Source organism: Trachemys scripta, chromosome 21 (genome assembly GCF_013100865.1).
Source record: "Trachemys scripta elegans isolate TJP31775 chromosome 21, CAS_Tse_1.0, whole genome shotgun sequence".
In the NCBI taxonomy this organism is placed as follows: Eukaryota; Metazoa; Chordata; order Testudines; family Emydidae; genus Trachemys; species Trachemys scripta.
This window is the reverse complement of record NC_048318.1, coordinates 13,879,318-13,904,587: the sequence shown is the minus strand read 5'-3', so window position 1 is coordinate 13,904,587 and position 25,270 is coordinate 13,879,318. Positions and strand designations below refer to the sequence as shown.

The 25,270-nt window shown below is 47.9% G+C and overlaps 1 protein-coding gene and 1 pseudogene across 1 annotated transcript; both read left to right on the top strand.

The window, feature by feature from the left end:
* Window positions 1-1,748: 1,748 nt before the first annotated feature.
* LOC117868675 (placenta-expressed transcript 1 protein-like) lies at window positions 1,749-7,441 on the top strand. The gene is made up of 4 exons (XM_034754863.1): window positions 1,749-1,987; window positions 3,715-3,907; window positions 4,854-4,918; window positions 6,135-7,441. Exons 1-4 carry the CDS (start codon window positions 1,825-1,827, stop codon window positions 6,281-6,283), a joined length of 570 nt encoding a protein of 189 aa, XP_034610754.1. The 5' UTR covers window positions 1,749-1,824; the 3' UTR covers window positions 6,284-7,441.
* A 9,609-nt stretch (window positions 7,442-17,050) lies between these two features.
* LOC117868707 lies at window positions 17,051-24,041 on the top strand (annotated as a pseudogene).
* Window positions 24,042-25,270: the final 1,229 nt, after the last annotated feature.

The window sequence follows — 25,270 nt, the reverse complement described above, 5'->3', positions numbered from 1 at the left end:
CAGATACCACAAGCTATCAGCATGATCTCAGCAGTGAAAAATTCCTCTTACTTCCGTTCAAAGAAAGAAGCTCTCCTTCTTCTATCTCCGACCGCAAAGTCATCCATTAGCCAACTCTTGTGTACATGAAATTTCACAGAGCATTGAAGTTCCTCCTGCTGATGTTGCAACAAGGGCTAGGGAGACATCAAAAATCCTCTCCATATAAAGAAAGAGTTCGGATGGCTGTCAAGGAATGTTCTGAACCAGTTCTGTAAATCCCTGGTCTATTGCTTCCCTACCCCATCACAGCCAGAAAACGAAAGAATATAACCTTTGCAAAACTTAAAAAAAAAAGGAGGAGGAAATAAAATTGTCACCACAATGAGTCAGGTTTTTGCACTGAGATCATGGCATTGAACCAAGCATCCCATTAAAGGCCATTTGCTTTCATCCTCCTTAATACAAATAGGACTTATGACTGAATAGTCATGTCACCAAATTCTCTGGCTACCACCCAACAAATTTTGTGGCACTGGAGTTGGAAGTGAGAGGGGAAGAGGATGGAAAGTCCTACAGCATGTAATAGAAAATGATCCCTGTGCTATAGGTTTATTGAACAACTTTCTATAACTGAAGAGATCATTTTATCCCTGCTATAGAAGTCTAGGGGGCAGGGAATGTCAAAAGAACCACTAGAATCTAAGGGGGAAAAAAATCTATCTGCTGTATTCTGTTCTATGGGCCCAGATCCTCCAACTGAGCGAGGTTGATTTACACCAGCTGAGGCTCTATCTCTGTAGGCTTTTAGAGCAATTTCCCTAGAATCTTCTTGACTTTCTGTTGACCCCTCTTGGTTTTATCCTTATTTATTTTTAGAGTACTTTACAACAGGAGCTCTAGCTTCAGTAGAGGGCCACAGTATGGGAAAGTCATACTGTGACTTGGGCTCTTTGCACTGCTGTGGGGCTGAGATCTGAGGGGGGCGTGTGACCCCCCAATCCAGCACACACAGCCTTTTCACACGGCTCCCAAGAGGGGCCACTGAGGGCCCAGCCTTTCACTCCCTCTTACTCCAAACAGACTTGGTGATTGTACTGGCCTGTATCTCTGCACCAGGAAGAACTATCACTTCGTGCTTTGCCCCCATTGGGAGCTGAAGCCCATGTCGGCCTGGACACTGGGACACATGTATGTTCCATGCCATTCCCTCCCTCAGTCTCGCACTTCTGCAGCTGCCTGGGTGAAGCATCAACACCACACAATACTCCCCTAGGCAAAGGGCTGGCTTAAAGGGCTTGGGGAGGGGGAGGGAGACTTGCTCTTCAAATCCACAGATGCTTCAATGAGATGTAAAAAGCCCAGTTCTAAAGTAACTCTTAGCAGCTAAAAGCAACAGAGGGTCCTGTGGCACCTTTAAGACTAACAGATGTATTGGGAGCATAAGCTTTCGTGGGTAAGAACCTCACTTCTTCTTGCATCTGAAGAAGAGAGGTTCTTACCCACGAAAGCTTATGCTCCCAATACGTCTGTTAGTCTTAAAGGTGCCATAGGACCCTCTGTTGCTTTTTACAGATTCAGACTAACACAGCTACCCCTCTGATTCTTAGCAGCTAGTTCCTCTTTTCAAGCCAGATCGTTAATTAAGATGCTGAGCAGGTAGAAGGAAGTAAACTCCAAAAATGTGACCACATGGAACCTCCCATTCAGGGTAAGTGAGCTGGGGAGGGAGGTGAAATCTGCATCTGCCTCATCAAGAAGCTAGTATAAATAGCGTTGCATCTGGCACTCCTCCCCAGTACAGGTGTGTCCTTAACAGAAGCAGAGGGACTAGCAAAGCGCATCATGGCAGCCCTTATCTCCACACTGCAATTGCTCTTCCTTGGGGCTCTGATTGCCCCCGTCTATTTGCAGGATCCTTGTCAACTTATCCAGAATACCACTAATCCTGGCTCTTACAATCTATCTGTGAACCCTGCTGTCTACATGGCAAACACAAACTACAGTGGTAAGTTGACTGTCTCTGGATCTAGGAACTTTCCTTCTGCATAGAGCTTGCTTTGCCTGGATGTTCTCTTGAGTTTTATGGTCTCTGCAATGTGCAAGATTGAGCATGTATTTGAGCAGCTTTTATGTCGGGTGGGAAACATATAAAGAAAGGTATCAATAATCGTTTGTGCTTTAATGTCGGTGCCCTCAGGGTCGCTGGCAGATGCTCTCTCCTTGCCTGCAGCTGGGATTTGGTTTTTTTTATATCTGCCAAAACTGCGCAGCAAGACTTGGAAACTGGTTGCTTGAAAAGGCATGACATTTGGGGTGATTTCCCCCCCCCCCACTATGAGAATGCACTCTTTACTTGGGAAATAGAAGAAAGGACAAAGGTGTGGAGGCCAGGGCTTAAAGGGGGTGAGGGCAGGGATCACAAAGGGTCACAGATCCAGCAAAAATAAATAAATTTTAAACTGAGCTGGGTTGCATTGTTTTACCAAAGCTGCTCTGTGCCCTGCCCCTCTTTCCCCCCCGCCGCCCCCCCTGACCCCCTTCAGATCATGTAAGCACTGCTGGAGGCTGTTTGGGGCTGTTCTGTTTGGGTGTTAGGCGTTAGGCGCTGAAAACCAGCCCTGAAGTTGCTTTCACTGCTTTTTATGCACCCTCTGATACAGTGATTAGTAAGTAGCCTGATCCTGGTCTTGTTGGCAAATCTTCCATGGACTTCAAAATGAGTAGGATCAAGACCCCCAGTGCTGAATAAATGTCTGGACTGACAGACACTCTGGTTCCTACACAGAAGTGGTTTACCCTCAACTGGTGTAAATCTGTTTATCTCCATCTGAAGTCAGTGGAGCGATGCTTCTTGCCACTAGGTCAGGATCTGACACAATGAGCAGCCACTTTGTGAAGTTAAGGATGGTTCCAGGTGTTGGGGGGGGTTGTTTGTTTGTGGTTGGTTGGTTGTTTTTTTGTTTTCTTTCATTTCTATACCAAAAAGAATTGAACACAACTGCAGATTAATATCATTCCAAATGCCACTTGCAACCAAACTTGGCTCTAATTAACATGAGAGCGCAGGCACACACACGCACACACACACAGTCTGTTGCTAGTTAACGTTTACCTTGTGGGCACCTGGCAATCTGGCTGGGTTCTTTGGCTCAGGATAAACTCTCCCTCAAGCTGAGAATTTCCATTGCCAAAGGGAGCCTTTCCCAGCATCAGGGGTTACAATGAGACACCTTGGAGCCTGCTTTGCTGCTTACGGAGTAGCTTTCCTTATACAGTGAGTAGCCCACTGACTAGATGGTCTTTGTAATAAAGATGCTGTGGCTAGGGGTACTGGTAAGACTGACAGAGAGCCCCAGTCTTTGCAGTGAGGTGCAGTAGAACTGTACAAGGTAGCAAGGAGGAATGACCGGGCCTGGTCCTATCAGCTTAGGGGAGAATGGGAGGACTCTGGGCTCCAAAGTCTTCTGCTGCTTAGATTTTTAGGCTAAAAGCAGTTGTCCTGCTCCCCTTGTGTTTGAATCTTCTTTCAGACCCATGTGGATGAGTGGCTATTCCTCTTGGGAACTTGACATTTCCCTGGGACAGGGGGCGTGTCATGAGGCACCAAAGCCCTCATCACATAGATCACAGCATTCTCTGCTTCTCTCAAAACCCCTGGAGCCTGGTGGGGTTTTGTGGGTTCTGTTTCTCAGCACAGAGAACTTAACTTTTTCCTCTCTGCGTTCTCTCTAGTAACAGTTAGTGGAGTCGTGAACGGCAGCTTGGTTATCCTGCAGGCCCTCAATTCCCAGAACTCCTCTGTGGGCCAGTGGGAAGATCCAGTTGTGAACTGCAACAACCTATCAGTAGGGCAGCAAAATATCACCAACACAGCCACAGTACAATGGAGATCTCCAACCAGTGGGTCAGCCCCTGTGGAAATAAGGTAATGCTCTTCCTAACCTGGGAGAGGAGACAGCTCTGCTCCCCATACGCCATGTTCTGCAGGAGGGGTGCATGAAATGGCAGCCGAGCTGTGTCTGCTTTCATTAAAAGCTTTAATGGAAAGGTTTTGGGGTGGGGGGGGGGAGTGCAGCTCAACCACAAAACAATCAGAGTAAATTCAAAGTGGAGCTGAATTGCAAATCCAGCAGGTCCTATCATTATTCCATCTTATTATTATTTATTGGTATTAACCTATCACCGATGAGCTGTAAGCATGGACTAGCACTTTGTTGTACTAGGTACTGTATGCACACGTGCGCACACACACCCCCCCAAAGTCTTTAAGTATTCAGTTGTGGCTGTTCACACAGCCTATGCCTTTGTAGGCCATTTTAACCATGCACCTGTCCCATGACTCCTCTGTTAAGAGCTGGAGTTGGAACAAACACCTCTGCGTGCTCCCAATTCTCATTTGACTGCATTTACCCCCAGTGGGTGAAAATCCACAGCGACTCGACCGAACCAAATGGACTTGTACCAGCCTGGTCTACACTAATTAATGGAGTTGCATCAGTGGGAAATATTTACCAGCGATAAGGCCTATCAGGCTAATGACTGAGAAAGGAAAGAGAGCAGTGGTTATTTACAACCATTAGTTCTATATTTAATTGTAATGGCTGGCATCAACCGATTTGCAGCTTGCGACAAACATTGGAAAGTGCTGTAAAGCAACAAATGACAGGAGTATTGATGGCAAATAGTGACTAACGAAATGTCATAGATACAAAAGATAATAGGGAAATTTATCATTTGCTCAATAAAAGTAATCTTTCTGACTTTATTGTTCCTCCCTTTATCTACCTTTATTGTGGCCTACATTATTCTAGGGAACAGACGTATTAGTGAGATCAAACCCTTGATGTCTGTTGTTCCTTTATTTTCCACAGGGTTCTTGTGACTTTTTCCAATAACTCTACCCTTCCCCAGCTCCAGAAGACAACCCTGAATACAGGTAAATCAGCCTAATATGCATGTGCCAAATGACAAAACAGTTGAATGGATTCATTTTTTTTATTGTGGCTTTTAAGAGAAGAATCGATTCCGTCTTTTTCAAGACACACACCCATTCTCTCCTGTAACGAAATATAAGGCAAAGGCATTAGAGCCAGTTGAAAATTGGCACCCGCACAAAAATGGGGGTCACAAAAATGTCATTGACATCTGGAAAAAATTTCAGCTGGCTTTAAAAGAGAGAGTAGCTCTAAATGGGAGATCCTCAGCTGGTGTAACTCGGCATCACTCCATTGGCTTCAGTAACAGGCCTGATCCTCAAATGGTGTAAAGGGCATAACTCAACTTCACTAAAGCTATGGTGTCTTACACCTCTAGAGGATCATCATTTGCCTGCAGCGTCCTCCTCTTGTGCACCTGAGCACAGTAAGAACTGATTACAGGAACTAAATGGCACACTACAGATTAATTCCCAGTAAGTCTATCCGGAGGATTTTCAGGCCATTTCCTTCCTGTAGCAGGAGGATCGCTCTGTGTTCAGAGCAAAGCTAATCCTGTCCTTGTTCAATGTGGCTGTCTCATGAAGAGGCGCATTCGGAGCCTTAACGGATGGTCACCAACAGCTGCTGCAGACACACAAAGGAGAGTTCTGATCGGAACAGCACCTTCCAGCCTGATCCGATGGGGCCTTTGAATACAGATCCAATAGGCCCTGCTTGGCTCTCAGCCCGTTGTCCAACTGGGCACCAGATCCCTTCCAGTCCTAGAATCTATGAATCTATGAAATCACATGCCTTTGTGGTACCATCAGTGAAATGATGAGGGGGGAGCAGGTGCTGTCCTGTGATGTTGGCACAAGGCATGGGATGTGTCCTCCTGCTTAACCTCTCCGCCCCACACATGGACACTGAGATTGTGGCTCCACACACCAAATCAAAGGGACCTCTGCTGTCCTTGATCCCTTTTATACTTATTCCATGGAAGGGAGAGACCTCTTCCCCCCCGCCCCAAGGCAACTAAGACAGGATCTTCAAATCCTTTTAATCTCCAAAGCTCCACTGAATTCAATGGAGCAATGCCAGTTCACCCCAGGGCCAGATTTGACCCCAATTTCTGAGACATACATGCAGCAACAGGAATTGACACACCATCCTGCAGTGAGCCCACAGCCCATCCACTCCACTGATTTCTAATCCTGGTTTGCTTCTGCATTTCAGCATCTACAGTCTCCTCTGGATCAACGACAAAGACACCCACCACACCTGCCAGCACCACCAGTTCCGTCTCCACGGTGCAGGCCAGCTCCTTCCTCCTGGCAGCCGTCCACCTGCTGTCACTCTTTGTTACTGGCAAACTGTTCTCCTAGTGGGAAACAGCACCCCACTCGAGCCACGCCCTTCCATCTTTGCTTTCCTCCTGGGTGCAAGGGTGGATGGCTGATCTACTCAGGAAGTCTCTCTTCTACTGTTATGTATTTAAGAATGATGACTGCACTTTCTTTTACACCCTACTTGACCAGAGAGCTGACACCCAACCCCATTGCCAGCAGCAGGAAACACATGAAGAAATTCTGGCACGTACTTGTCTCAAGAGTTTTCATGAGCTGAAATGTTCTGTAGCCAGTCAGGATTTGATGCATTCATAGAGTGTAGAACAGCGTCGGGTAGAGTAGTCTAACAAAGGTGACTGAACAAGGTAACACCAGGGGTTCCTTCCATCCTGATCTCCTACAGGTCTATGAAGCGGAGACCGCATGTGTCTACCACCAGGAGCGCTAAGCTGCTTTCCACAGTAGGGCACTGCAGGTTGATAACGGGCATGGGGAAGGGTCTTCCACAGCTGCGTTGCTGCATTCCATTTGCTGTGCACACTGGGAACGGAGCCAGTGTCTTTCGGAGCCAGTAGCTCCTGTATGTGACTCATCGACAGTTGCTTACAGGGCCCTGACTGGGATGGGGCATTGTAAATCAGTCGGCCTTGCAGAGAATGGTGAAGGGCGAGGCAGACTTGCACACACTTCAGACTGATTAAAGCCTGAATGGGATCCAAATTTAAATGATGATGAAAGAAGTAAATGAACCCTGTTTTTCAGGCTAACCTGCCATGTGGAGGCAAGTCCCTTCCGTAAATCAAGCTAGAACCCCTGCTCGCGGGGCCTTCTCCATGAAGGCCCCCTGACTGGAATTCACTGCCAGTTTCAATTCTTGGTCCAAGATAACCTGTTGTACTTCAGGGCACCCTGCAATACCCCCCCCCCTTGATTTTTTCTCTGGTGTTTTCGGGCGGAACCCTGAGATGAAGGAAGGGTTAGGTCTCTGAAACGAGTAGGAAATTTTTCTTCATAGACAGCAGATGATTTTTCACTGCCATGTTGGCTGGAATGTGCCATTGAATTTGTTGATCCATTTTCTTGTTTAGATTTTGGGGGGGAGGGTTTTGTATGGCGTGTGTTCGTTCAGAAATTGTTAAAGGGCCGGAGAGAAGTAGATTTTCTTACACAAATCTCAATAAATGAATGAATAAAATTCTTCAGATGGTGCCTGGGGCTCTTTCTTGGCTTGTCCGTGACCTTTCTTGGAAGAGCTGGGTGAGAGAAATTACTCTAACTACTGTGAAATGCGTGGTTTCTGCCTGTAGATGAGCCCTTAAACGTTACAGTGAAAGACCAAGGTCAAAAATCTCCCTTTAGCTGTTCCCTCGTAATCTTGTTCAAGTCAATGGGGGTCTAACGAGGGGTGAATTGTTTCCTCCAAAGCATGTGGCACGTCTTAATTGCAAAATGTCTAGTTGCTGGCTGGCTACATCCAGCCATTCTGCTGCGTGAACGTGCAGAGGGGAGAATGGACAGTTGTGTTCAGAAACAATAAGTCATTGCGAAGCATCTGGGGTACATGCTACAATATTGCACCGATTCATGCAGGATGCTCAGAGAGGCAGTAATACAACTCCATAATCCATCAGTCGTTCCCTTCCACCCCAGGATACTCGGATCCAAAACATCACAGTATTTATATATTGCCTGGGTCAAAGATTTAACTAAACCTCTCACTTCTTAGTATCCCAATGTGAACAGGATGTAAACTGCCCTTATCCATAGAGCTAGCCCCCGCCCCCATGAGCCCACATTCCATTTCTGTGGAATTTAGTGTTAATGGGTCAATTTCAATTTGAAGTGGACTAAATGGTTAACGGTTCACGCCAGAGTGCAGCAGAGCACTGTGACCTGGGGGGGGGGAGGGGGTTTGCAGGTGGGGGAATGGAGCTGGGAAAGGAAACACCATGTTTCCAAGGAGATTGAATGCCCAGGAACAGTTGGTTCCTGTTGTTCCTGCCTTCTGCATATTGACTCCTCAGTCACCAGGACATGGGTGTTCTTACGAAAGGTGAGACTTTTTTGCTAAAGAAATGTGTGCAACATGTATAGCCTAAAACAGAACACGCATGATTCAAACCCCCCTGTGATTGTCACCACCCAGCTGGAGAGGTGGGTGCTGCTTCTGAAATGCATTTGTTTGTTACTTAAATATATCCCATTGTCTCTTGGCCAGCTCACAACTTAGGAAGGGTGGTTTTGTGATCCCAGCCACTCATTCGTTATGCTTTTCTCTCTGCTTCAGCACTTCTTCCTCCCAAATAATGGGGCGGGGGGGTGGGAAAGGATGTCGCCTCCCTCCCCTGCATACTGTTGAGGCTCTGAATGAAAGGGTCAGAGCTGTTTTAAAGGGACATGTGAGGCCGGATTAAGCCTCTGACTTTAATATTCATGGGAGTTGTGGAGAGTCAGTTCCATGGTGAAGCTGAACCTTACGCTCCAGGACGCACCTTTCAGAGACTCACCTAGGCTGAACTGCAGCATTAAATGCACAGTCAGCTGGCGCTAGCAGGCAAGAGAGAGTGGCACCTCGGGAACCTGCAGGATGGAGGCTACTCAGCCAGCTCCAGGCCTCTGAACCATAGTGACAAACCCCAGCCTGGCTTGTGGGATCCATGGGTCTCAAGAGATGCTGGGCTTGAAGGCCAGAGAGTCTGTCAGCATGGGGGAACTGTCAAATGATGGCCTCATTAGGGGAGAGGGTGTCCCTTAAGGAAGGCCTTCAGGGGGAACCTCCAGGCTCAATCAACTCTGATTTTGGAATCTTCCATCCCTGGAATGCTGCCTGCTAGTTTTTCCCTGCCCCCCTCCCCTCCAGTGACATCAAAACACAAAGGTAAACAGGTGGGGCTATTGTCTTGCATTTCTACCCTGAAGGGTTATTCTGACCTCAAGAGGTGCAGCTGCAGAAACAGGCCAGAGTCTTTCCCTGTAGCTACTGGCGCCTCCAGCGAAGTGTAAATACCTGACTCACTGGGAGCTTTCAAAACAAAGGCTCGGGAGTAACTTGATAGATAGATAGTATCTGTCACCTGATATGCTTTCGGCTTGCCAGCTTTGCTCCCTTAATTATCTGCTGCTCTGATCTCTTCTCACATTGCCCCCTGCTCTTTCTGTGATGCTCATTCTGGAAACTTTTTTCCAGGTTACCACTTAGGGATGAAATGCTCTCTTTATAGAACTGATTCCTAGCACCACTGCCCCTCGCTTCCTTCCAGTACCGCCTCAAGCCCCATCTCTGATGTGACACCCACCAGAAATCTGTCTCCAACGGGGGCCACGTTGTACAGCAGACAGGGAGGGCTTATTGCAGAGGCTTTAACGATTTTGGAACTACCACATGATCTAATTATAGTTCCCACCATCCTTCCTTGGGTTGATCACATTTACTTGGTGCTGCTGCTTTCCTGTTGCATTTCAGGGCAGGGACACCCTCTGCATCTCCGTTTGTGCAGCACCTAGCACCGTAGGACCTCCATTCGGCACCACAGTATAAATAACTATCTAGACTGCAGGGCTCTCAGGCCAGCTTTCAGATGCCACCTACTGCTCTTGACAATGGGCATGTATACATTCAGGGCTCCTTAAAACCACGCTTTCTTGCGGAACGTGCAGATCCAAAGGGGGGCCGGTGAGTCTGTGGTTACCCCAAAGATCCTTCCCAATCAGATGATGTGATTTCTCCTAAAATGCCCACTACCAGACTCATGCTGTGCCCTGTAGAGCTCCTGGATCTTTCTAGATGTTTATCCTGTGCTTCGGATCTAAGCAGTCCATACGCCACCTCTGTATTGCCTGCTGATCAAAGCAAGGGATTCAAAATCAGGATTCTTGGGTTCTAGTCCCATCTATGACATTGATTTGCTCTGTAACCTTGGGCAAGGTGCTTCCTTGATCTGTGCTGCATCTGAAAATTGGGATAATAGTATCTAGATTGCAGAGCTCTTGTGAGGCTTAACGTATTGTTTGCAAAGTGTTTTGCATTTAATAGCTCTTTCATTTGAGCAGCTAAAGCATTGTTGGTTTATCATCAAAGGTTGGGGGCAGAACTTTGAATGTATCTTTCTGGCATTCAGGTAGGAATAATTTCCTCTGAGATGAAGATTCCCATGAGCATTAGCCATCCTCAGTGCACTCCCCTTTTTCCCCCCTTCGTTGTTACAAAATAACCATTATTCTGGTGCTACATAGTGGAGACAAAAAATTAATACAAAGGAACATCAGACTTAATGTTTAATCATGCCAGGAACTTTGAACAAGCCTTTTCCCCAAACTCAGAACATGCAAAACTTTCTCACCACCCATAGATGAAACCACATGACCCATTCCAGAAGAAAGGGGATATTTTCCCTAGGGACGAGCACCATCATATTCTGGGAATGGTTGGTTATTTGACCAAGCTCTGCCTGGCTTGTCATGGGGAGGATGGACTGCACTGGGATGCTGCCCATTGGGTTCCTAGAGGCCCAGCCAGGTTGTCCGCTCCAAGTAGTTGCATGCTAATTTTTCCTCCCACCTCAGCACCTGCCCCTCTGTATAAGGGGGAGTCTCCTCAGCAGTCCTGCAGGCGGATGTTGTGTATTAATACCAGGAAAGCCTTTTGAGATCTGTAGAGGAAGGTGCAGGAAAAGGGTTGAAGATTAATGTGTTGATTGTTTTTATATTTTTTCTTCCTTTATCCTTCTGTGCCCTTAGGTATATAGGGTGGCCTACAATTTCTGCCATTTATTTTGGTCTTGTGCTGGTCTGTTCAGACTTCTGAGTGTCATGTTCATGGATTTGGCTTCTCTCTCTATTGTTCCGTGTGATGTTTCTCTAAGTCAACCTCTTCCCAGGTGGTGTTTGCATATCACGTGATGTAGAAATCATGTTAATGGCATCCTTAACGTGTACTTTAAATACATCCCTCTTCTTCTTACCATGTTTGTGGCTTAAATTGGTTTGCTCTCCTTAGAATTTCTGATGTTGCATGAAACTCTTTCAAAGGGACTGAAGATCTTTCACAGATCTTGTAGATTTCCGTGACTCTGCTCTGTGAAGGAGGAGAAACATGATGCCAGTGTTAAAAATTTGTATTTTTGTGTCGGTGCCAGTCATGCTACTTTCCCAAATCTTTTCAAGTTTATGAAACTTGGTTTTTGCTTTTGATGTTTGTTGCTTGACATCTAGCCTGGTGCCAGTATCCTTGCACATCTCACTCCCTAGGTAGGTAAAATGACTTATTACTTTATTTCTCCATCTACTCTGGTGGTTGCTTTTGGAACACTGATAGCCATAAATTCTGCCTTCTGCTTGTTGATGAACAGACTAACTTGCTCTGCTAAAAGCGGTGTCTTTATTTTACCATTCAGCAATGGCTCAGCAATAAGGATGTTGGCAAACACAAATAGATGCTGATCCCTCTCATTAAGCAATAAATGGCTTTGTCAGAGTCACAAAACAGGTTCATAATCTTCATTTATGGCCCTCACGTAGTTAGGGCGAAGCACACTCAGCCCTCCTGCAACTTTCAGATGATGAGGTACAATGAGTTAGAATTGATCTCTGACAAGCTGGCTGTGAGCCCAGCTGCCAGAGCCCCTCAATTCTTAGGAGAGATGGGCTGTTCCCTCAGCAAAAGTGTTCATTCTCAGGAGCCAGTTTTACCCTGGGTTACAGCTAAGAAAAATCCCCTCCATTCCCAAGGGAAAATCCTACCGCTTAGCAAGTGGGAAATCGAAATTTGCTGCAGAGTTTAGATGCTGGTGGTGGCTCACAATTACAGCACCTAGCAGAGCATGGAGATGATTCTATTCTAGTCTATATAGATTCTTATGGGCCCTGTGGCAGAGTGCGAGCAGCAATGCCCCGATCACTGATGTTGCTGCGGCATGAAGAAGGCTGGAGGCTCCCAGTGGACATTCCACACCGGGCACTGTGACGTGTAGGAGTGCCCAGCTAGGAGCAAAGCCTGGTGTATAAACCCAAGGTGGAAAGGACTGAGCTGGATAGAGAGCCTGGGTGAGCCCAACTCTAGATTGAGAGCACAGGAGAGCCTCCCAAGGGGGGACTTAGCTCAAGTGATTGTCTTTCCTTCCTGTTTGTTTCCCCACAGCTCTGTTATATCCAATATAGTAGTCCTAATAACCAGCTCAACATACAGCATTCACTAAGTATTACAGGCAGCTCCAAATCCATCACACCTGGTACTCTCCACGCCCAGGGAGCCAACCCGCATTTCCTACATCAAGGGCACACCTGTGACAGTCGGTCAGCCTCTCCTCGCAGGTTTCTGACACCTGCTGACAAGGAGGGTCGACAGAAGAGCCGGGACCTCAGTTACAGAGGCCCCCTTGCGCTATCCCAGTCCCTCGGTTTGGTTTTCCTTTGGAAAGCGGCGTCCTCTGCATTAAGGGAATTACTCAGTCCACTCCTTGGGAAGCACAAACAAGGGAATCTCAAATAGGAGGAGAAAGGTTATTTTACCTCTGTCCGCTGCTAGAAGCCTGTGTCCTGTTCTGGTGTCCACAGTTCAAGGAGGATGTTGATAAACTGGAGAGCATTCAGAGAAGAGCCACAATTAGAAAACATGCCTTATACTGAAATACTCCAGGAGCTCAGTGTAATTAGCTTAACAAAGAGAAGGGCAAGGGGCGATTTGATTACAGTCTGTAAGTATGTTCATGGGGAACAAATACTTAATAACAGGCTCTTCAGTCTATCAGACAAAGGTAGAACACAATCCAGTGGCTGGAAGTTGAAGCAAGACAAATTCAGACTGGAAATAAGGTGCACATTTTTAACAGTGAGGCTAATTAATGTTTAAAACAGTTTGCCAGGGGGCGTGATGGATTCTCCATCACTAGCGATTTTTAATGGATGTTTGTTCTAAAAGATCTGCACTAGGAATTAGTTTGGGGAAGTTCTATGGTCGATGCTATACAGGAGGTCAGACTAGATGATCCCATTGATCTCTTCTGGCCTTGGACTCTATGAATCCCTTAAGAGGAGCTGTCTGCCCTGGGTTAGCATCCGGGAATCTTGGCCAATTCTATTCCATGCTATCAAAAGGTCAACACCCACCTCCGACTGGCCCGTGATGCCAGCATCATCACCCACTTGCTACAATTTCCAACGAACACCTTTGTACCGTCTCCTGTGCTGTCCCTGACAGCTGGGAGGAGCTCCCCATAGACATCTGCAAAGCTGCTTCAGTGTGCTCCTTCAAATCCCTCCTTAAAACCCGCCTTGGCTGTGATGCCTACCAACAACGTGACAACAGTTAGATCGCTGATGAGCGAAGACCACTGCCTATCACGCTGGCCAGGATGGCCTCATTGTTTCCTTGTGCTCCCCTAATGGTCTCTGTGTCCATCTGTCGTCTCTTGTCTGATACCGAGATTGTCGGCTCCGCAGAGCAGGGGCCATCTTTTTGTTCTGTGTTTGTGCAGCACCCTAGTACACCGGGGTCCTGGTCTGGGACTCGGGGCTCCTAAGCGCTTTGATAATACAAATGATAAATAATAATAATATTCCTGTCTGGTGACCTCATTGCAGCCTGGGGAAATAAAACAGAAGGATCGTCCGTGTCCCCTCTCCCCCACCCCGCCCCCAGAAACTACAGCTTGTGCACTAATCTCTCATCACAGCCAGAAGAACAGGCCTGAGCAGAGACAGCAATTGTCTTCCCTCTGGCTTTGTGATTTTCCAACAGTACAATCAAATGGTCTAGCTACCCTGAAATACAACCAAATCTGTCTGCAAAGCACTCACCGGCCCATTCTTCTGGGGCAGCTAAACAGGTTATTCCCTCCCTTGCTAAACACTCATCTTCCTTCAGCAATAACTGGGGAACAGTGACATAGAGGAACCACCTGGCTCCCATGTGCCAGCCTGGCCTGCCCCCTTCTGAATGCACGGAAGAGCTGTGAGAAAGTGCATAGGGCCTTCTGCATTGTGTTTATTACAGAAACTGAAATGGTGCCTACAAAGACCAGTGGCCAGCGCAGGTGGCAAGAGCCGGGCAGCTGTGGCCCAGGTGCGGGGTGGCTGTAGGGCTGCTCCGTGAGCTCCATCTCAGCCGGAGAGCAGCCGTGGCTCCTGCATGTAGCGTGTGCTACGACGGGGGGACAAGGAATGGCCTCTCAGATCCTCTCCGCTAGATACTGTGGGGCCCAAGGGGGTGCAGAATCGAAGATGTCTCACACTAACGTTGTACTGTGTTGTTAAGGGGAGCCTTTGGTGTGAGGAATAGCAGGCTGTTGTCATGTACAGAACAGTGAGTTCAGAGCAAACACCAGGCAGTCAGCTGCCACACCCCCACTCCCCGCCCTCCAGCCGAGGGGGGGTTCAGGAAATCAATTCACACACCACCCAGAACCCGTGACAAGCAGCTGCCAAGGAAAGCAGCTCTGCTAAATCGACTGACAGAGGCTGACCGTGAAAGGAGGCTGCTTGGCTGCAGGGCTGCCCAGAGGATTCCGGGGACCTGGGGTCTTTGGCGGCGGGTCCTGGGGCGGAAGGACCCCCCACTGCGGGTCTTCAAGGCACTTTGGCGGCGGGTCCCAGAGCAGAGGGACCCCCCACTGCCAAATTGCTGCCAAAGACTCGGAGCAAAAGCAGCTCCGGGGGCCTGGGCCCCGTGAGAGTTTTCCAGGGCCCCAGGAGCGAGTGAAGGACCCCGCTCCAGGAGCCCCAAAAAACTCTCGTGGGGGGCCCCTGCGGGGTCCAGGGCCTGGGGCAAATTGCCCCACTTGCCCCCGCCTCTGAGCGGCCCTGGCTGGGTGTGAAGATAAGACCAGAAACCTCACATCTCGGCCCAGTTCAGAGAACAGGCCCTTTGACACTGACTGAATCTTGTGACATGTCTCCGAGCCAGGCTGATGGCTTCTCCTGGTGCATCAGACACACCGATGCTCTGTTCTCCCACTGCTGTGTGCAAAGCCCACACAGCCGCTAACAGCAGGAAGTCTGTTCACATGCAATCCAGCAGCCACTAAACGAGAGGGGTAACCTGCCTTGGAGAAGGCAAAGGGGAAGCAGCCTGTGCCAGTGCCGTGTCTTCCTTCATGCTGGGGGTGGGTCTCGCGTCCCCCCCTTCACTTCAAAATGGGAAGCAGGTGAGGCAAAAGCACAGGCTCCGTGCAGCAGCTCTGCTCCATGGGGATGGGATCTTGTGGGACCTGCTCTGTGGGAAGGGATGGTGGGGGAATGGGATGCTATGGACCCCGCTCCATGGGGACAGGATATCGGTTCCTGTGGGGCCTTCAGGCATGGGATCCTGTGGGACAGGATACCAGCCCTGTGGGTAGTGTGTGTGCCTCACCCAAGTTAAACAGCTGCTTCAGCTGCTCTGAAGCACTCATGGCAAATCAGTATTGCCCTGAGGCCAATTGTCTATCGGTGAATCTTGTTTAACTTGTTCCTTTGCATCATCGATCACTGCAGCGGCCTCTTCTCCTGGTACCTGGACTCCGCTGAGTTCTCCACCATGTTCCTATCGGAGCCCACGTTCGGGATTCACTCCCACTAAACCCCAGGTTCTCTCCAACATCCCAGGGGATTCTGATCAGAGGGGACTGTGACGGGTGGTGCACCTGCCTTTCCTGCCTCCCTGCCGGAGGCCCCAAGGTCCTACTACACCCTGCCCCAGGAAAGCAGCAGAGAAGGTAGGTCCTATGGGCCTGCCTAGAGAAGCCTCCTGCAGGCAGCCAATCAGAGCACCACTGTTCCAGATAAAAGGAGCTGCAAGGCCCAGGCAGATCAGTCCCTGGGTGGGGGAACCAGAGGGGTGGGTCTGGGAGCTGCTCTCTGGCCACAGGTGCTCGAGGGGTGAACAGAGTTTGGTTCTGGCTGCATTGGCTTAAGCTGGGGGGCAGGCCCTGAGTTCTGAAGCAAGGAGTGAAGATACAGGGGCCAGGTGGGAAAAGGTCCAGGGAAGGAGCCGCAATGAATCAAAGTGAGCGGAGCGTGGCTGCTGTTCATAGGGTCCCTGGGTCAGAACCTGGAGCAGGGGGTGGGCCTGGGTTCCCCCACTGGCGAAGTGGTGTAAGCCCTGATAGTGGGACACGGCTACCTTGGAAGCCCAAGCAAAGGGCTGAATTTAAAGGGCCTAGAGCAGGGGATGAGTGAAGACCCTGGTGAGGGCAGACAGGCAGTTTTGTTGGACTCTTTGCTACCCCAGAAGGGGCTCATTTTGACGGTGTGACCCAGTTTGAGGACCGAGCCAGTGAAGACCTGCCAAGTGAGGTCTACAACCTACAGGGGGCGCCAGGAGTGAGAAATGGACTGCAGTACCTCACAGCAGCAGCAGGAGGTGCTCAGGAGGTGAGTGCCCCACCATAACAGGGATCTTCTATGTAAACAGCCCTGGAGCTGCAGACTCGCAGTCCAGGGAGAAATGTTATGAGCTGCCTTGGGTTGAATCCCATGGGGGACCCAGGCAGGTTCTGTATTAGACCCTTCTGCACAAAGCTGAGACCAGGACAGTTCAAGGAATCATAGCACCTAGAAACAGAAAATCTCTGTTGACTCCATCTCCCCTTACCAAGTGCAGGGGAGATTGCACAATATTGCATATTGACTTTGGTTTTGTTCAGTCTTGTTTAAAATGGGTCAAGCATGTTTCCCCGAGGGGAAGAAGCAACCTACACAGGCGATAGATAATAACTGGTAATAGAAATAAGTAACAATAAGTACCTAGCATGCTCTGGGGTGCTGCGTTATAGCACTTCACCCACCTCTAGTGCCAATAGGCTCTTCCCGTCACGTATTTATTATTCTCTGTATTACAATAGTGCCTAGCAGCCTTCCCCGAGATGCCTATTCATAGGTTTTAAGGCCAGAAGGGGCTATTTTGATTATTTAGTCTGACCTCCTGCAGCACACAAGCCAGAGACTTTCACCCATTGGGGCCCCATTGTGCCAGGTCAGACTAAGAGAAAGGCCCGGAAGAGCTTGCAAGCTAAAGAGACAAGGTAGGCAAAGAGAGGAAGAATTATTATCCCCATTTTAGAGATGGGGGACTGCAGCTCAGAGAGATTAACTGGTTTGCCCTGGCCGGGTCAGTCTGTGGCAGAGCAGAGGGATGAAGTTAGCTCTCCATGATGCCTGAACCACAAGACCACTTTGTCTTCCAGGGCTTAGCTCAGCTGTCCTCTCCTTGCCCGTTATGCAGTAGCATAACCTGCGTCTCCCAAGCTGAACTGTATGAACTTTTTACTGGCATTGATCACTCTTCTGAACTCTTGTCTGCCTTCCCTGAGGGTCCCATCCCAGCTGTGAATGAATCTTGTCTAACGGGAGATGACTTCTTGTAGTCTTCATTCATTGTCCAAGAGGATAAGGGAAATAAGCCAAATTAACTGGAAAAAACCTCCCAGATGATGTAGTCATGCACTTCAAGCGGAGTCATCTGGGAAATTACTTTAACCCTTCCATCTGCCTGGTTGCTTTCCTGCGACACACATGATGTCATGGGGCTATGTTTATTGAGGCTCTGAGGTCCGGCGTGGGACAGTTTCCACTTCGGCAGCGACTGTGCTCCTTGGCTCCAGTGATGCAGAGCAGAACTAGAAATGGCAAACTCAGCCCTGCAGGTAAGGTGGCCTTCCTCACCAGAACAGAAACCTTTGCAGCCATTCACAGGCTGAGCAGGTAACAGGGCACAATCAGCCTTTTGGGGGACATTTTTTGGTATTCCTCCAGCCACTTCGACGGTTGTTGTCTGGCAAAGATGGGTCAAGCCGGTTTGTTACCCACAATTCCCTATTCGACCAGGGCAGCATCTTGAGCCACCAGCAAGGGGACAAATGACTTTTGCAGGCAACTTCTCTGCTAATAGGCCCAGGCAAGGGGCAATATATAGTGAAAGAGGTGGGGCTTCTCTCAGGTTTGGACTTTAAAGGAGATTTGTCAATCCTGAGACCTTTATTTTTTGTCCAGAGAAGGCTGAGATTCTATAGGCCAGGTCAACGCTTCGGGAGATTGTTTGTATGTGTAGCTAGAATGTATGTAGCAATTTCTATTTATCAAACCATTACACAGTTTGTGTGATATTTAACTATGAGTCATGGCATAATGTATATTCTGAGACCGAGCTCTCAAGTGCATTGTACAATGGTACACAATTAGCCTGTGGAACTAGCTGTCACAAGACATGATGGTGCTAGAATTTTGGATGGGAACTAAGCCCTCAAGTTTCCCTAAGTGATGGGATCGTGGGAGGGGGTGGAACTCCAGGAGGGCAGGGTTTTTTGCATCTTCCTCTGAAACAGCTGGGGCGGGCCACTGGGGCGTGACCAGATATTGACTGGCTTAGACAGGTGCTCTATCTAATCTGGCAATTTCTATGTTCCTGTGATCAGCAGGAAGATAAAAGCAGGGCAGGTTTGAGCCAGGGAGCAGAGCACAGGGAGGAGCTGGGAAAGCAGGGAAGCACATGTAACGCTGCAGGGCAGGATTAAGCAGAATAGCAGAGAACAGGAAAATTAGGAAAGTAGAGAAGCTCCGGGCAGGAGAAGATGGGAAAGTGGGACAGCATCTTCCATGCAGGTTTTCCTGGCTTCTCCTTCCATTTTTAGGTACATAAGTGAGATGGAGTTTCTCTTTCCTCTCTCATCAGTTTTCTTCGCGATTCAATGGCAAATACAGACACTGCTGCCATCTAGGACCTGAAAAATGGTTCTGTAAGGTTCTGCTCTGATCCCTCAGAAAGGTGACATGGGGCAGGGCACAGAGTGGTTGATGGAAGCTGTCTTGCCATTGGCTTCCTAAGGCTGGCTTTCCCACCCCCCCTCCCCCCACAGCAAATCATGAAGTGATGATGAAAACAAGGAACTCTTTGGGAAATGCAACCACAGTCATTGACTCAACTATAAAGGTGAGGGGCAGCCCTACATGTTCCCCTGGTCTAGGGAAGGATCAGTGAAAGGGAAATAGGGGTCAGTGTCTAAAAACATGCTTTCCCCTTCCCCCTCCAAGCTAACAGCTTCTGTCTCACATTCAAAGCAAATAATCCAGAACTGGAGAGTTTTCTCTCCATGAAAAATTGTGAACAAAGACTAAGGCCAAGGGGTGGAGTAGTCGAGTAAATAGGGCACCAGACTGGGAGTCAGGATATAACCGTTCTTCTTATCTTCCTTTGTTACGTGCTTGGAGAGCTATGAATGAAAAATGCTACGGAAGGGCTAAGTACTATTATTTAAAAATCCTATCCAGGGAATAACTGCTCTGCATCTGATCCTTGAGACAGCACCTACTTCTCTCCCATTCCAGTTGCTAACGTAAAATGGATGGGTAGTAATTTCAAGGTATTATTGTGGGTCTAACTCTCCAGGTTCAAGGCCTGATTTTCAGGGAGGCAGGACATCTGCAATTCCCACCCTGACTTCACCTGGAGTTGTAACTGCTCAGGGTTTTGGTAAATCAGGCCTTTTAGCAGAGGGGGCCACCTCTTTCCATAGAGCAGCAATGATTTGGGGTTAGCATTGCTGCTGCGTCTCTCCATGGCAGTATCTGTGCCTCTTTTATGGGGCACCAGGAGAGACAAAATATTGCCTTCCTGTCCCCGGGAAGCCCCCAGGTACTGCTGGTAAGGGAAATATTGGACATGCAGTCAAAGATGTGTCTCATAAGCAAGGTTGCCACACCCAGCAGGCTGCAAAATGCAGACTGTAATTTAAAGATCCCTATTGCAGCAATATTCCCCTTCTTTTCCCCTCCCCCCTCACTCTCCCCAAAACCTGTGCGTGGCAGAAGCAAAAGCAGAGGGGGTCTATTCACAACTATTGCCTTCTATTTGCTTTGCAGTGACCGTGGGCGTGCGTGAGGAGGTAGGTGTCTCTGCTTATTTCCCCTTTATCCAGGCTGTGTTTAGCTTCATTTGGAATTCTAGCTAGCTCGGGCCTTGTCTAAGCGCGGGATTGTCCCTGAGCCAGCAGGCCCAGGCTCTGAGGGTAGACCGGGAAAGCAGCAATCTACACCAGTGGAGTTTCCCTTGGTTTCAAGGAGGGAACAGCAGAGCCAGTGCTTTTGTCTGCACTGGGAGATTGAACCCAATGTTGGGGGGTCACTGACTGCTGAACCCCAAGTGCAGACAAGGCCTTAGTCCTGGGGCATGGCCCAGCAAAGATTGCCTCTCTCCTGCTCCCTGAAGCCCTATTCCCTTGCTAGCAGTAATGAAGTGTTTACCCAGCTCACTACAACATCAAGCCACAGTAAAACTCATCGCCTTTCTCCCTCCTGGACAACTTCCAAATAACAATGTGAACCACAGTTTGGTTTCTGTTGGCTTTCAACTTCTTTTCCTGTCCCTGTGTTATGCAAATATATCACTTTGCACCGGACAAGAACTTCCCAAGGCAATACACAATTTCATTGACTGAGCTGAACTACCCAGTGTCTGTGAAGAAACTCACAAATGTGTTTCCCTTGAGCAGCTCAGTGAGGTGACCAGATATCCCGATTTTATAGGGACAGTCCCGATATTTGGGACTTTTTCTTATATAAGCACCTTTTACCCACCACCTCCATTGCGATTTTTCACATTTGCTGTCTGGTCACCCTACACCTCAATGAGAGAAGATTTCATTACTATGCAACTGAAAACAGCTCCTGTTTGTAGGTAGGCTAATTGCTATGTAGCATAAGAACTACCACCACGATGGGCACAGGATAAGGAGCTAATTAGAATAGAATTATAGAGCATAACATTAAACTCCTTTTTGATTTGCATATCAGGTCGGAGTGCTACCAGACAGGCAAGGCACTAGGTCTATATTGCACATATGAACTTGCTTTTTGCTCAGTGTTCCAGTATAAACTCCAGTTGTTTCTGCGTTTGAATCGTCACCACAGAGCATTTTACAGCATTGGACTGAGGTTCCGCTCTCTATTTGTCCTTTAGATAAACCCCACCAGTGGCGTGTTTATAAACATTCTCACACTTCAAGAACACATGAAGGTAATAATGTTACGGATAGTTCCTTTCATGCTGCTTACAATCCTCTCTGATCATTGGAGGGATTTCACAGGTATCAGCAGTAAGTTTGGAGGGCCAGAAGGAAGAGGAGTGTTCTGTGCAGTGCCTGTGATTTAAGTTCCCTCTGTGACATTTCCTAGTGCTCTGAAATTCAGGAAGCCTCCTCTAGGATCAGAGATAATATCACTGCAATCTGGGGAGCAGGCTTAATCACTGTGTGCCCTGAACTCTCCAGAGCAGCGCATGAAAGCTACGGACTGACTGCAAAGCCTGTGACGTTGGTGCTTTGGATAAAGACCCGAGGACAATTAGGGGCTGAATTATGCGATGCTGAGGGGACGCAAGCCCCGTGTCCTGCTGGTGGGAAATCTTCCCATTACCAGCCCCTTCACTAGATTGTGATGTGGAGAGGAGCTATTTGACTTCCCCTCACCAGCTGCATAACATGCTGCAGTCTCCCGTTAGCAGTTTCATCCTGATATCTTCCTGCCAATGCCAAATCTCTAGGGCCTCAAGGGAAAAGACTGAGCCAAGGGTTCAGCATCATTAAAGATCCCCACCTTAAAGTGGTCTGGGATTCCCCTAAAGGTGTCATAGGATCTTCCCTGGGCACTCAGCTCTGAGTCCAGGGCACCAGTAATGAGCCACGCAGATGTACTCACTAATGTCCTTCCTCTCTGCTCCAGGAGACCATCCTGGAGCCACTTGATCACAAGAACCTGGAGCAGGATGTGCTCCATTTTGCTGATGTTGTAAGGTGAGTGGCGGGGTTTTGTGGCAGAACTAAAGTCAGTGCCTGGGAATTTTAGGGACAAGTGGCTCCACTCTATTTAAGACAAATCTTTCTCTCCGAAGCCATCATCTGCAACTGTCTCTCTTTCCTGTCCTGTCAGCCTAATGTAAAAGGCCCCACTTGGGAGGATGCTCTTGTGGTGCAAATTCTTACCATGCTTCCGTGGACACCAAATTCTATCCAATGTCCATGGAAACTGGCCAATCTCTCTCTCTGGAATTTCTAAGCTGCTTCCCAGAGAGCTTCTGTGCTCAGTCGGCTGTTCAGAATTCTTGAACCTGAATGCACAATTTATTGTTGGTAGTGCCAAGGGGCCAGATCAAGGATCAGGGCTGCACTGGGATTGGCACTGCAAAAACATGTCACAAGCTCTGGGTCAGTAAATCTACGAGGATTTACTGAATCTTTACCGACAGGCCAAATCTATCAGAATAAGCCTGTTTATTGGAACATTTCTACAGTCCAAGGGGTGAAGCCCATAGGGTGCGGTTTTGTATTCAACAAACTGCTCGGCTCATTTGTGACTGCAGTATTGTTATTCTGTGACTCCATGTAATAGGCCGGAAAAACATAGCTGAATTTTCAGATCCCGGTTTTAAGTGCATAGCCCTGAGAGTTAGAAAAACCATAGAATCATAGAAATGTAGGGATGGTAGGGACCTCAAGAGGTCATCAAGTCCAGTCCCCTGCACTGAGGCAGGACCAAGTAAACCTAGATCATCCCTGACGGGTGTTTGTCTGACCTCTTCTTAAAAATTCCAATGATGGGGATTCCACAACCTCCCTCAGAAGCCAGTTCCAGAGCTTAACTAAAGTTAGAAATCTCCCTTGCTGTAAATTTAACCCCATTACTTCTTGTCCTACTTTCAGTGGACCTGGAGAACAATTGATCAAAAGAACAAAAGAATTGTTTGCTTTATAGCAGCCCTTAACATCTAATCCACTGATCAGATTAGATCCAGGAGTTGATTTTATATAGTCTATTGGTGTGTGGGTTAGTGGGAGAGTAGGCCTATATAGAACAGAGATAGGGTATCTTTGTGAAATGAATGGTTCATCAGGAATCTCAATGATTAGCAAATTGTTGGGATTTTCTGAGTTGTGGGATGGGCCCCTTGTGCCTCTTTGTCATCCCCACATTTAGAGAAAAGTCCTTGGGGAAGAGACCTTGAGCTGACACTCCTAATTTACCCCCAGGGAAATGAGCAAATAAAGTCCATTGAAATTGCCGGAGTCACATTGTGCCAGCAAGAGGAGGAACCAAGCCCCTCATTTTTCACAGACGTTGGCAAAGCGCTACAGAAATGCGCAAGGAGATGGTGATGAGCCAGGTGTACAGTGGGGCTGGGACAGAAAGACGTTCATTACAATCCCCCATCAAAGGGTAAGGCAAACTACAAACACATCCAAACACCTATTGCCTTTTATCGGGTACTGAACATACTGGTTTAGTTTGTTGTCTAGGAAGGGTTGGTTATAGTAAGTGGCTATTCAGTAATGCAAGGACAGCACAGTGCACTCACTTCTAGGAGTTACTATGTGCAGAACTGCTCTACTGATGCAGTCAATGCACCCACTCCAGAGGAGCTGGGGTAGGGGCTATGGAGCACAGGCAGAGCATTGGTTGGAGAGAGTGCCATTTGCAGACACAGTACACCAAGCTGCAAAGCACTGGATATGTGGAATCTGCTGCAAGCTCAGATAGTTCTGGCAACACCTAGTTTTACCTGAAGCCGTGCAGTTCTCCAGCCTTAAACAGCACACTTCTTCCCTTGGCGTCCTCCTCTTTTCATCATCAAGCCTCTCTTCCCGCCACAGCACAACAGAGAACCTAGCGGTGTAGATCGGGGACAGCCTCCAGAAACGCCTTCCGGAGGGATGTCTGTACAAAGTCAAAAATCTATGAATCTGACAAAAACTTGATTGTCTATAAGGGCGAAGAGAAGGATCTGAGGATATTAAAATGCATCCTGAAGCCTAAACCCCCGGGGGTTGTGTAATTGGTAAGCATGACTCTGCTATTGCAAACTTTCAGTCAAAAGAACATTCAACAATTAACAGAAATGATTGTTGCAAAGTCCTTAATATAAGTTATAAAGCTGCTTTAAAGGGTTTCCCATCAGACTGGTTGCCTGTGATTCATAAACTTTACTAGCTATTGAAATTTCTTGTGCTCATTTTGAAAATGAAATACTTGTGTTACACCAATCATAACCAATAACCCTGATGTTCTAGGCTCCAAACTTGACGTTCCAGCTGATATTTCTTAATAAGCAACCCAGGAGAAAATGGAGGGGATTTGTAAAAGTAATTTGGGGGAAAAAAAGCCTTTTGCAAGGTGGAAGTTTACTATGAGTGCTAATCAATCCATTCCAAAGGCTACTTGTATTTATTTCCCTTATTTATGTGACTCGGACATACCACTGCAGAATTAGATGTAGCATTTGCCCTGGATCTGCAGTTGCTAATACTTTTCCCTTTCCAGGGGCAAGAACACCAAGACTCTGTCTCATGACCATTGAAATAGCCCTGAGTAAAGAGTAGTCTACCAGCCTAGACCCATTTTGGGCATTAAAGGATAACCCATCAGCTAGAAAAATGTAATTGCTACTACATTACACACATAGCTGTTAGTCATCCCCAAGGTGGAGGTAGATGCTGGCAGTGGTGCAATATTTCTATCTCACATACTCTTTAACTGTTAAGAAGCTTATGTGACTCCCACTATAGCCCTGTGGTTTGGGCCCTTGCCTGGGATATAGCATAATGCTGGTTCAACTCTCCTATCTGCTTGTTGGTAAAAGATGGGCACCTTGATCTCTTACCTTGCAAGTCTTTCACTTTAATTGTATATTAACCAGGGCAAAAGGTGATCTTAAATCCCTCCATGGTATAGAGGTTAGGGTGCTCACTTCAATTGTGGGTGGCCTGGGTTCAGATCCCCTCTGTGTTGGTTAAGAAGGGATGGGTGTTTCAATCTCTTACCGCTCAAGCATTTCACTTTAACTATATATTAACCGGAGCAAGAAACACTCTCAAGTCCCTCTATGGTACAGGGGTTAGGGTGCTTGCTTGGATTGTGAGTGACCCTGGTTCAACTCCCTGCTCTGTGGGACAGGAGGGCCTGTGGGGTGTGAGAGGAGACCCCTCCTAGCTCAGCAAGAGGCCTGTCACAGGGCCTCTTGCTCTTTTAATTAAAGGGGCTTTGCTGCTGAGCAGTAAAACCCCC